Source organism: Tiliqua scincoides, chromosome 1, assembly GCF_035046505.1.
Source record: "Tiliqua scincoides isolate rTilSci1 chromosome 1, rTilSci1.hap2, whole genome shotgun sequence".
Classification (NCBI taxonomy): Eukaryota; Metazoa; Chordata; class Lepidosauria; order Squamata; family Scincidae; genus Tiliqua; species Tiliqua scincoides.
The window spans coordinates 253,639,826-253,652,548 of NC_089821.1; the positions used below are offsets into that span (position 1 = coordinate 253,639,826).

General features: G+C 41.5%; 1 protein-coding gene across 1 annotated transcript in view; it reads left to right on the forward strand.

Moving 5' to 3' along the window:
* Window positions 1-12,723, forward strand: part of USH2A (usherin) — a 567,365-nt gene that overhangs the window by 136,504 nt on the left and 418,138 nt on the right. The window contains exon 20 of the mRNA XM_066623430.1: window positions 4,851-5,081. Within this exon, the coding sequence (XP_066479527.1) occupies window positions 4,851-5,081 (231 nt within the window). The remainder of the gene's footprint in view (window positions 1-4,850; window positions 5,082-12,723) is intronic.

Sequence of the window (12,723 nt, forward strand, 5' to 3'; positions counted from 1 at the left end):
AAGAGGAGCCAGACTTAGAAGTGCCACCTATATTTTGTGGAGAGGTTTCTTAATGCAAATGCACGAAAGAGAATGAGATCAGCAAAGGTTTTGTAGCTCTGATGCAAATGCATTTTTATTAGCCTCAGAACCTGACAGGCTATAGGAAAGCTTTAGCAGCTGCATTAGTAAACCTGACAGATTTGCGAAAAGAACACACTATACTTAGAAGCATGGCTGCCAGAATTTAATGTCAACAATTAAAATTTATTTTGATCCTCACCTAGTGTTTATTACTGTTTGTATACACAACAGACCTTACTAATACAGAGATGCACTATTAGATGGAATTACCATCTGTTCGCAGTGAAATGCTGGCATCTGTCTTAGCTTCTAAAGCTAAAATGATATTGTTTCAAACAAAACAAAGTTAACTGCTCTTTACTTATCAATGGTTATAATTCTTTTTACCACACCTGCAGACACACAAGCACTCTCACACAGGAAAGCCTTGTTTATAGTGACCTATGTAACAATATATATATTTATATATGATGTATCCTTAGCATAAAATTGTAAGGACCATCTGCTTCTTTCGGTACCCTCTGTTTCACAGCGTCATACAGGAGTCATAGGTGTTTAGGATTCTGTCTTAGCTCTATAATAGATCAACTATATATTGTCAAGCAAGAAATTTTTAAAAACCTGACATAATTTAAATATGCAAAATATAGCTCAGTCTGCAAAAATTCAGTATGCTTTGACAGATGTGTTTTAAGAGACTAGAAAAAAAATTAAATAGGTAAAATTATAACCTCTTCCTTTGACAATGCTACAGGTAAAACAGTGACACATTTAGGAAATGTATACAGTGACTTTTAGCCTTCGGTATCTTTATTGTATAATACAATGAGGTGGCGGCCATCAGTGTAGACTTATTATGTAAAAATTTTCAGTCTGAATTGTGGAAATTCCAAGTTCAGTAGAGATGCTTGACTGTGTGTGTCAATGGACAAAAATTCTGAATCACCAAGGAGATTTGGTAGTTAAAATACTAATGTTAGACCAAAGTCATTCCTCTTGAAAGGTTGGGATTCTATTCCATATATCACAAAATAATAAATTGTCGTTCTAGTGTTTAATGCATGTACACAGTGCATTAACTGTAACTGTAGTACATTTATTTGTACTAGAGTAGACTTGAAAATGATTAAAAAATCAATACTTTCCTGTCAGAGAAACAAGTGTTACAATGCATTTAAGTGGTTAATTGCTCAAGTCCCATAAATACTTCAAATTCGGGGAGCAAAGATGCTATAATTACAGCTCAGGCAACTCCCATTTATTCAGGGAGGATGTTTTAAGGGGTATGTGACTGTCACTATCCAAAAGCATTGGCTAGGTGCGCTCATATTATGCAGAGTGAATTTTAGTACTTCTGCTTCAATATCTGTAAGCTGAACCAGAGGACTCAACCTCAGCGTTTGCATTTAAAATGCTGACGTAGACTGATTTGCTCCAAAGGTGAAGTTCCTATTGTAAAGCCATGTTTTCTTTTGAAACCTGTGCATTAATACCGCATTTCATTAGTGCTCGGCACTACTTATATGGGGAAGGCTCGTGACCCCACACTGCACTACTTCAATTTCGACACAGTAAATTTCAAACATAGCAGTATGATACTAATTAGATTGTGAAGTCATAAATGATGTCCAAGCAAGAATTTACAATGCGTAGCACGGTTGGTGGTTTTTTTTGTCTCCCATCATTCCCTCTGCCAAAAGTAATATTTTATCGTGTTGTAGGAAGAGTAATAGCAACATACTATAGGTTAATGTGAGAAAGTGAAAGCAATGCTAATAGTCTTGTATGCAAGAATCTTTAGGATATTTTATTAATTTATTATGAATGAAGCTCTTTGCTATGAACTCTTAGCACAACACTCTGAAGTAATTTGCAAGATGCATATTTTAGCCCATATTATTTTCCAGCTGAATTTTGCTCCCTGTAATCACAGAAAAAGCCCATCTATAATATATGTTGCATAACATAACTTAGGTTTCTGTTTATACACAGAGAAATTAAACTTTTAAATCTAGAATTTATTCCTGTGGTTTCAAGGACTCTGAAACGTGGCTAGGATAGTACTCTTTCATTGACTGAATTTTAATGCTGGCTCTAGGTTTTGGGAGATGCTCTGGGGCAGGATTCCATCAGTGTGAAAGATGCTACCTCTTGCTCAGCCTCAGAGTTACCCTCTCCTTGGGATTTCAGAGACTGCCCCACACCACTATGATCTCCAGTTTCTCAGTGGAGAGGTGCATGGCAACAGTAGAGAATGCATTATTCTCTATCTTCAGTCCTGTCTGCACTGACCCTGCCTTGAAGTGCTTTGCCTGCTTCAAATCAAGAAGGTTGGTACTGAGCAGGTCACTGCAAGCTGTGCACAGGGTGACCAGATACAATGGAGGGCACAGTGCCTATACCTTTAATCATTGTATAGGGGAGGGAATTTTGGCAGCTGCAGATTTTTAAACACTTCCATGTTGAGCTGCGCCTGCCAAAATTCCCTCTTCTATACAATGGTTAAAGGTGTAGGCACTGCATCCTCCATTGTACCTGGTCACCCTTGGCAGTTCAGTGGGATGTTACAGGGAATGGGAAGTCTGTTGAATGGGAAGTCCGGTCTTCTCTGCTTGATTATTAAGCTACATAGACACAGTGGCGTCACTAGGATTCGTGTCACTCAGTGCGGGAGGCCTGCACATCACCCCATGGAGTGGGTGGGGCAACGCCCCAAGTGGTGGGCATGGTGATGTACCATCGCCCTGCCCCTACTGGTTTTTTGGCTGTACCTTTTGTTAGAACACAGATATTTCAATGTGGTTTGTTTCATTACATTCTGCATGAAATTATGCATTGATTGATATATAACATGATGGTATTGTTCCTCCAAATTCTGATTTTAGTGATTTTGAAAACTTGTAGTCTCACACGCACACACCTTGTGTCAACTTACTAACACCTTATTGCAGCAGTTCTCAAACTTTTAGCACTGGGACCCACTTTTTAGAATGACAATCTGTCCAGGACACATTGGAAGTGATGTCATGGCCAGAAGTTACATCATCAAGCAAATTAAAATAAATAATTATAACTAATTAAATTAAAACAAAAGGAATAATTAAATAAGGGGGAGCCAGTCCTGTTCCACCAAGTTAATCTACTCTGAAGTAAGTCCTATTGTGGTCAATGGGGCTTACTCTCAGGAAAGTGTGGGTAGGATTGCAGCCTGTGAGCCCAAGCCTATGCATGTCTACTCTGAAATAAGTCCCATAGTGGTCAATGGGGCTTACTCTCAGGAAAGTGTGGGTAGGAGTGCAGCCTGTGAGCCCACTCCTATGCATGTCTACTCTGAAGTAAGTCCCATAGTAGTCAATGGACCTTACTCTGTAGTCTGCCTGCAATAACAACCCCGCAAAAAAAGAATCAGTGAGATTTTCAGCCCTCCCCAGTGCCTAATTTAAAGTTCTTCTATTTAAGGCATATCAATACAAAGACCCACCTGGCTTTTCAAGTGCAAAATAGAAAACTTTCCCTTACCAGTTGAATCCTCTTTTGGGGGGGGGGGGCTGCCTTCTGGAGCTGCCTTCTGGAGCAGCTCATCGGATTGGGACCATTCTGGTGTCCTCACATTCCCCTTTGCCTGGCCTGACCACCAGCCAAGGCTCGTCTGCCTACTCACGAGTAAACGCAACCGTGAGGCTGCTTCGCTTTCCATAGGGCTCAATAGACTCGCAGCTGGGAGGGAGGGACCTCCTTCTCGGGTGTTTTTGGGGGCTGAATTCATTGGTTTGGGACCATACTGACGTTTTTGGAGTCCTCTCAGCCTGCCCTTTCCAACGGACTATGGCAAGTGCGCCTACTCACGAGTAAACGCGTAATATGGCTCACTTTACATGGGGATCCATTCATTTTTTCTTTCTGGTTTTTTGGCCATAACTTTTGAAGGAAAGGAGCTATTTTAATTTTGTTTTTTTTTTCATTGTGTTCCGCTGGACATTCCACATCCAATGGTGCATGGCATGACATGGTAGCTCCTAAAGCCGCGATATTAGCATGTCACCCCCCAGCACGTCACCTGGTGCAGCCTGCAGCCCTGCACCACCCTAGCAACGCCACTGCATAGACACACATGCTGAGAAAGGAGGAAGAGACAAGCTCAGTTCTGTTGAGTCCCTCTCTTGATTCTTTTGCACACAGATCTGATTGTACTCATGATTTGCGCCTTCTTGGCAGTTAGGCTGAATCCCTCAGATCCATGTTATATGAATTGCCTCATATATATTGGACTTAAGGTCAAGATAGGTTTATGGAGATTTCCCAAGAAACCAGCAAGCCACATGCAAACATTTTAGGCCAAACAAAGCTTATGTTTTCCACTGCTTGTGCAGTTGATTAAACTCTGGATGTGTATACTTGTGGGTAGTGGTTTGTTCAGCGTGTGGCATAAGTATGTATTACTTTAATGCTGCTAAGTTAAAAGTTGTTTTCTGTTAGTGGTAAAAAAAGAAAGGTTAAAAAAAACAAGGTAAGGCAAAAAACAAACCCCAAAACACCCCCAGCAACTCTGAATATTGAAACAAGAGATTATGAGAACATCATGAGGTTTCATCACTAAATCAAGTATTTATTTGTATAGATCTGGTATGAAGAGCATATAGAACAATGGCTATTTGCACTCTAATTGATCTAGCTTTCTTCACAGGCAATAATTATAGAAAATCCCAAATGTATTCTGTAACCAGTATTGTTTGGATAAGCTTAAGTGGACAAATCGCTTCTTTTCTTTTTTCCTTTTATATGAATAGCTCCTAGCCAGATAACTGCCCCTTACACTGAAGGAGTGAACAGCACAACAATGAAGATAAGTTGGGATGAACCCAGAGAACTGAATGGGCCTCCTCCAATCTACCAGCTGGAGAGAATAGATACATCTTTAGCAGCATCAAATGTAACTGTAAGGAAAGGAATTCGTTTCCCAGGAAATGGGTATTATAAATTTCCAAGTTCTGTTTTCCCTGCCAACACATATTTTACAGGTAAGGAAGTGGTGATGGTATTTTTAGTGCAAAAAGTGTGATTTTGTTTGCAGCACTATGCGATACTTAGATGATATAAAAGCTACTGGATCCTTGCTAACTAGATACATTTCTGTGAAAGTTGTGCTCCTTAAAAATACGGAATATAAAAAGTATCATTTATAAGCATTGATATTTTGTCGCTGTACATTGTGATCCTTTAGTCACAGCTCTCTCATTTAGTTCTGTGCTTGTTAAACTACAAGCGAGTCGCCTTTGCACCTGCTCCGTTCTCTCACTTCTACCATATAATTCAGCACTTCTCCATTCAGTTGGGAGTTGAAACTCCTGGATTCTAATGGTCTGTGGCAGGGATGTGTCAGAGCCACTGCACCAAATCGCAAGTTGAGCAATGAGTTTCTGCCCCTTGACTTGGGTCACAAACAAGTCATTAAAGGTGGCCATCGTGACTCATCCAGAGGCATTTTTAGACTCTTTTTGACTCAAGTTCGAGTCTTTTCAAAAAGCAAGTTATGGCGCAAGTCAGGTGTGGCGTCACAGAAGGAAACAGAGGTGCTGGTAGGGGGTGTGTGTGTACATGCTTCAGAGTTCTCAATTAAAACTGCCCAGATGTTCCCATTCCATCTGCCATCAGCGATGTGTTGAACTTCAAATGAACCGTGAGTTTGGAAGGGGTTCCTCTTCTATCACAAGGAAACGCCTCGTCCCTCCTGCTTTGCCCACTTCCTTAGTCCTCTCCCTGGGCTTTCCATGCATTTTCCTATCACTTGAACCCACTTCCTCTCCATTGGGCTCCTCCATCTCCTCTCCTTTGTTCAAAGAAAAAAATCAGGCCATCCATTTGGCCAATTGATTGTCCATCCCTTCCAAGATGGACAAGAGCGCCCGCTTCCACCATGTCCTGCCCTGCCTTCTGGCATTTTTGGACAGGAAGCAGAGTAAGTTTGTAGGCAAATTGTGTCCAGGAAGCAGCTTTCAAAGCAGTGTAAGAGTCACACTGAGTCCTCACCCCAGCTCAGGAATAATTTTATTTCAGTGGTGGCCAAGCTTTCTGGCAAGTGAGCTACAGATTCAGTCGTATCCACAAGGTAGTACTGGTATAGTCTGTGTTTTTACACATATGCTGCTCCCATTACTGCAGTGTGATTTTGTCTCTAATCTGAACTGGAGAGTGATTGCAGTACAGAGCAGGAGGGGAATGCAAGGGTATGGATTGTAAGCCTGTTTGGAACAGGAAACCATTTAGTTATTTGATTTTTCTCTGTAAACCATTTTGGGAACTTTGTGGTTGAAAAGTGGTACATAAATATTGTTAATAACAATAACTATGGTCCAAATCCTAACCAACTTTCCAGCACTGGCATAGCGTTGCCAATGGAGCATGTGCTGCATCCTGCCATTGGGTGGCACTCACAGAGGCCTTCTCAAAGTAAGGGAATGTTTGTTCCCTTACCTTGGAGCTTCATTGCCCTTATGTCAGTGCTGGAAAGTGGGTTAGGATTGCATCCTATGTATCCATGCCAGGGCAGCCCCATACACCTTCTTCTTCTCTAAGAAAAGAGTGTCATAGTCTCTTGCTCTTTATACCATTTTGGGCAACCATGTTTCAGGTTGACTGCCCATGTTTTTATTTTCGTGTTTGATTTACAGTCCATCCAATGCCAGGGGCTGACAATCATAATATTGTACTGGTTGACAAGATTTTGAATATTCCTGCTCCCTTGAGTCTCATGTTACATTGTACCCTTCCTTCTTCCTAAGCACATATATATGTACTAGCATAACGAAGGTGGATTAGGCAGAGAACGTTCTGACCCATGTCTTGCCTTTTCTTTTCTCTGCAAAGAACATTCTGACTTACGCTTTTTTTTTCTTTTCCTTTCTTTTGTCCTTGTTGACAGGGATCTGTCCCACTATGAACTATTAGCTGGCGTCAGTAAAGAAAGAATTTACTTCATTTTTTCTTAGAACCTTTTTAAACTAGAATTGTGGCCTTGGTCTTAAAACGAATTCAGAGTCCCTTCTTGAACAAGATATTTTCTTTCTTCCGTCTTCCTAATCCCAAGAAGCCTGAAGATAGGGTGAGAGGGGATCTGGATACACTTTTAAAAGAAGTGATCCAGCACAACAAAGTGAATTGTACTGCTTTGTGAACAGAAACATCTTAAGACATTTTCTAACGTGCACAACAGGGACTTATGCTACAAATATGCCAACCTGACCCTGGCCAGGCAGCATCACTCTGGTAATATATATATATTTTTTCCTTTAAGTCAGGGTTGTTTTTGTTGAGGCATTGACACAAACCTTTTTTTTATCTGCATCAAACATTTGTTTGTTCTAACTTTCCTTTTCATTGAAAAATACAGATTTATTTAGGACTTTGCTGAAAATCCCTAATTCTCCACTTATGAAAATTAATTCTTCTGTACCTTTTGATAGGCCTGCTGTGCAGGATGTCACACCCTTTAAAACACATTTCTAAATCATTTCAAAGAACCCAGTGCCAAAGTACACTGTTGTCTATTAAGCAGTAGTATTCTGAAAATATGAATGTGAAGCAGGAGTAAGAAGCAATTATAGGAGCAAAAAGCCATGCTGTCCATAAAAGGCCACCTACTTTACAACTGATTCCAAGCCCTCAGATTCCTGTCCCTGTGCTAAACTATGTTTGCAGGGAGGGATACTATGTCAGATTTCAGCAGGGGTTGCAAAATTCACAGCACAAAGGGGGCATAGCTTCATAGAGCTGCTGGTACCACATGGTACTGGGCGACACTTTGGGGCTTTCCTGGAGGGGTGGCAGGTTCTCCTGTCCACCACCCCCCAAGCAATTTGGCCAACAGAGCCTTTGGCCACTAACTGCGGGAGTGGTGGGCAGTAGGACCTTCCTGCTGCTTCTGCAATAGTCAGTCGCTCAGAGCTATGCTGCCCATTTCTGCGAAAGTGGGTGCATAACCTTGAGGTGTGCAATCACCTTGACACTGGCACCTTGACACTTCCTCATCTGCCACAGCCAATCTCATCTCAGTCACCCGCAGAGTGATGCTGTTTGCTTTAGAAGAAGCAGGTAGCATCTCTCTGAAACGTAGTTGCTGGAAGTGAAGGTGGCCACTTCTTCTGAAATAGTTGTCTTCTCTCCCAGTGAGTACACTGAGAGGACTAGCTGTGGAGGCATCAGGCAGGTTATCCTACCTGCTGCTCCTACAGTCATGCTTGAAGTCAAGTCAGCCGCTTTGGAAGAAGTGGCTGGCCTTGCCCAGAGCGTTCTGGAAGTGACTGTGGTGGCATCATCACGTCACTGTGATTATTTCTGGGGCAGCTGGGTGGTTGGTGGCGTCTGAAGGTGTGACCCTGGGCAGGGCAAGCCCCAGCTACATCACTGCAGCATGGTTCAGTGGCCAGCTTCTGGATATTTTTGAGATTAAATTGCAAAAACATTAATTAAAAACCCAAAGGAATCTCACACGCAGTATATTTTAAGAGAATATTGCACTTTTTTTTTTTTAAAGCCTCACCTTTGGATCTCCAGATGATATTGGCAGCCATGAGTGCCTTTTTCCACCTTTGACTTCTTTACAAACTAAAACCCTACCTGAAGAAAGTGGAGCTGGCCTTGGTTACCCATGCAGGCATGTGCTGACCTGGAGAAGTACTCTTCCATATTGGAAGCTGTCAGTTTGTGGGTACAGGACTGCCTTACCAAGTTGGTGATCTCTGCCTCCTCCTCTCTTGTCTGTCTCTCCTTCTCAAAGCAGCATTGACCAAGGGGCACAGGACAGAAGCCTCCTTGGCTGGTTGAGAGTTAACTGAGTTGGTCTCTGTGTTCACCAGCCTAAACTCACCCAGTGAATTACGTACCAGGTACCCGAATGGGTTTTGAACTCAGGCTTCCCTTATCCATTTCCAGAGACTAAACTATCATACTTCAATGCTTCTGACTTCCTGAAATGCTGCTTTCTTTCTCCACTGCTTACAAGATGTGGTTTTCTCACTCCCGCCTTGTGGTTTTTGCAGGGGACAGTCATGATGGAACTACCAAGTAATGTATTGAACAAACATGTAAGGGGAGACATTCATTGATTCCAATTGTCTGTCATGGATATCACCAGAAAATGTTCCTATGAATATTATCAGGGCATGTTTCATCCCCTAATTGATCTTTCAGAAAGATCAAATTAATATCTTGTCTAACTATGATGAGCCTTATCAATTGACCGATTACCAACATTAAAGGGGGGAAGGAGAAGAGGATTAAATTTTTTTGTCCTTATTAGGTTTAAGTACTTATGGCCTAAAATCAATCAGCTCATAGACTGAACAATGCTGTTTTTGTCAAAGCCATCAGTCAGGATTTATCTGTGGCAATATGCTGTACCCGATTTTTGTGTGAAAAAATTAATGCGTATCTCAAAAGTTGGCAAAGTCAAGACTCACATTTTAAACACTGCCCTTATGTAAGTGCACTCCCCCTCAACCAACCCTTACGTTTGATCCTACTCATCCCATATGCACAGTTCGCACAGGATGCAATATTTTAAGTGAAGAAATGTGTATATATACAGTTACAAAAAAATACCTGAATTACATTTGTGTGATTTCATTTTAGTAGTACAAAGACTTCTAGCCTGTGTCACAAGGGTAAATTTATAGTTCTTTGTGTGATAGCCAGGGATGTACAACACCCTGATACATTTGGCTGCTCATTAAAAAGTTCTGAGATGTTTCACCTGAGGAGGGTGTCTCCCCACTCACATACATTCACTTCAGATTTAGTTTTTGATAAAGTCTAAAGGCAAACTAACAATACAGAGAAGGCCTTTGAAGGCAGTTTCTTCATTATCAAAACTCTTTCCTCTTTTCCTCAGGTGTTTTTCCCAGAGATGAAAGGCACCTTGCAAAATATTGATGGTAATTCTATGATCAAATATTACCCTTTTTAATGTCAGGATCTAGAGATCTTTGAGCTAATTGGTATATTTTTCCTCTACAAAATATTTTGAAACTATTTGGTAAAGTGCAGTCTGAAATAACTAGACTCCTAAAATAATTATCTTGCCAAGTACATAGGCATCTGGAATGATATGGGATTATGTTTATTTCTATTTCAGTTCCCTGTTCTTTTTTTCTATTCTGACGTACTCAGAAATAACTTATATGTGATGCTACTGCTTAATCCTTAATGTAAACTGACCAATTTATGGTTAACTTAAATATTGAAGCAAAGCAAATAAGTAGATTCAGAATCTTATTATACTTCAATATAATACAATTAATATATTAATATATCTATTAATATAACTATTAAACTGAGGGTGCAATCCTATACACACTTACCTGAGAGTGGGTATTACTGGGCCATAGTTCTGAGCAGACATGCATATGCTTGGAGTGTGAAAATACAAAAAGACTTACAGGCAATAGTGGTGGTTCTCAAACATTTAGCACTGACACACTTTTTAAAATCAGACACACTGACACTCTATCAAGGCCCTCTAGCTTTATGAGAATTTTTTTTAAAAAGTGATGTTGAAATAATATTTTATATATTTACAAGCAATATTTTTTTATTATTTGCAAAAAAACTCTTTCTTGTAACGAGGCAGCCCTAATGAATAGCCTCAAGGATTAAGGGGCTTACTTATGTGACCCAGCCTTCACCTGCCCCCACTACCGGTCAGTGACAGACTTGGAAAAATACACACCAGCAAAAAAATGCTCAAACATTTAGCTCCCTGTATTTACACAAGCTTGCAAACTGGAGGAACTCAGCTGTATGCAGGATAATTAGCAGCAATCTGATTTTTGAATAACCTCAGGGCTTGAGGCAATTAGTTATCTGATCTTTCCATGACCCTTGTTTTCATTTCATGGGACCCACCAGAAATTGGGTCATGACCCACCTGCTATTTTGGGTCATTACCAAAATAGATGGCGCAGACTCAAGAAGCCTCGTTGGTGGAGTTGGGACTTTCACTGGGGGAAGGGAATGAAGTAGGGGGCCGCTGGTGGCCCCAGCAATGCTGCTGGATGCAGCGGTAGACATTTTAGCACCTCTGCACCTGGCAGCACTGATGGGGTAGGACTGGCCTATAGGAAAGCCATTCCCAATCAGCTTCAGACCTTGTCTGTGATATGGGAACACCTTCCATACAGAGTTGATTTAAGAATTACAATAAGGTAAAATACTTTAAGTACCTGAGGTTATTACTGAAGTTATTGAGGTCCACACTTGGATTGAAGATCCATAATTTTTTTAAAATTTAATTGAGAACATAAATGGAGAAACTTGTTGTATGGAACCTTTCTTCTTTTTTAAATAGCTGGATAAAACTACTCTTGGAGGCTTTGCTGACTTGCTAATATATCTCTGCAGCAGGGCCTAGGAGATGGGGGTAAAGGGGGTAATTTGTACCGGGGCCCAGGATCAAAAGGGGGGCCCAGGAGCCAAAGGAGGGGGCCCAGAAATTTCCTGGGATCTGACATTTTCCCATCTACTCAGACTTGTTGTCCATACAAGTGCTGGGGCCACTACCATGACTGAGGATGCTGGGGACACTACTGATGTCACATTGGTGGGTAGACCTGGGCTCCAAAGACTTTTCCAGCTGGCTCTACCCTCCCCTCACCCTGCTTTGCCCCTCCCTGCCCCTATTCTGCTCACCCATCACTATCCTCCTCCTCTCTGTTTCACTCCTCCCCCTTTGCAAAGGGGCCCAAAAGAAACTTTGTGGCCCCCTGATAAAATTCCTCTCAGAGGCCCTGCTCTGTAGACTGGAGTATGAGAAAGTTTGTGAGTTAAAAGATATGCATTTTTTTTAAGTAATGATGCACCTGCTTTGGCCTGTTCATTTCATTTGCACTTCTCACATGGTAAGCAGTTTAATGATTACTATCCAGTGCTATAAAAATCTATGTTGAGGGGCGTCTGTTATTGATCCAGCTGAGGTTTTTGATCTTGTAATCACCAACTCACTATCCTCCAGGCTGGCCATTACAGAATTACTATTCCCTGCATCTTTTTTTTTTCTTAAAAAATAAAAATTATCACAGTGAAATGTACAAAATTGCAATGAAACAATTTTATTTTATATAGTTTACATTTTATATATCACCTTTCTGTCTTCAAAAAAGTGATTAAAGAGTTTTACAACCAAAAAGTGAAACCAACACTTTCAAAACACAGAAAAAAAATGAAAACAAAAAAATTAACATTAACGAATGGCATGAAGGGCAAGAATGATGATTTGGTATCATGAAGTCATTCTTTAGAACAGTGGTTCTCAAACTGGTGGGTCACAACTGACCAGTTCCTGTAACGCTTCCCTTGTCCCTTTAAGGGGCAGGGGAAGGGGAGGGAGGCAGCGACGCGATCCTGGGGATTGCGTTGCTATGGTGGGTGGGGCGGGTGTGCTTTGCACTTACTTCAAGAAGGCAGGGCTGCAGCAGGCTGCAGGAGGTGCAGGGAGACCTGCGCAACCCCGCACAGCGCTCCCCGAGGCTTGGAACATTGGCCTAAAGCGGGCGCAAAGCACTTCCGTTTTTCAGGAGGTGCTTTGCGCCTGCTTTTAGCGAACATTCCAAGCCTCGGAGAGCGTTATGCAGGGCTGCACAGGGCTCCCCGCACCTCCTGCTGCAGCCC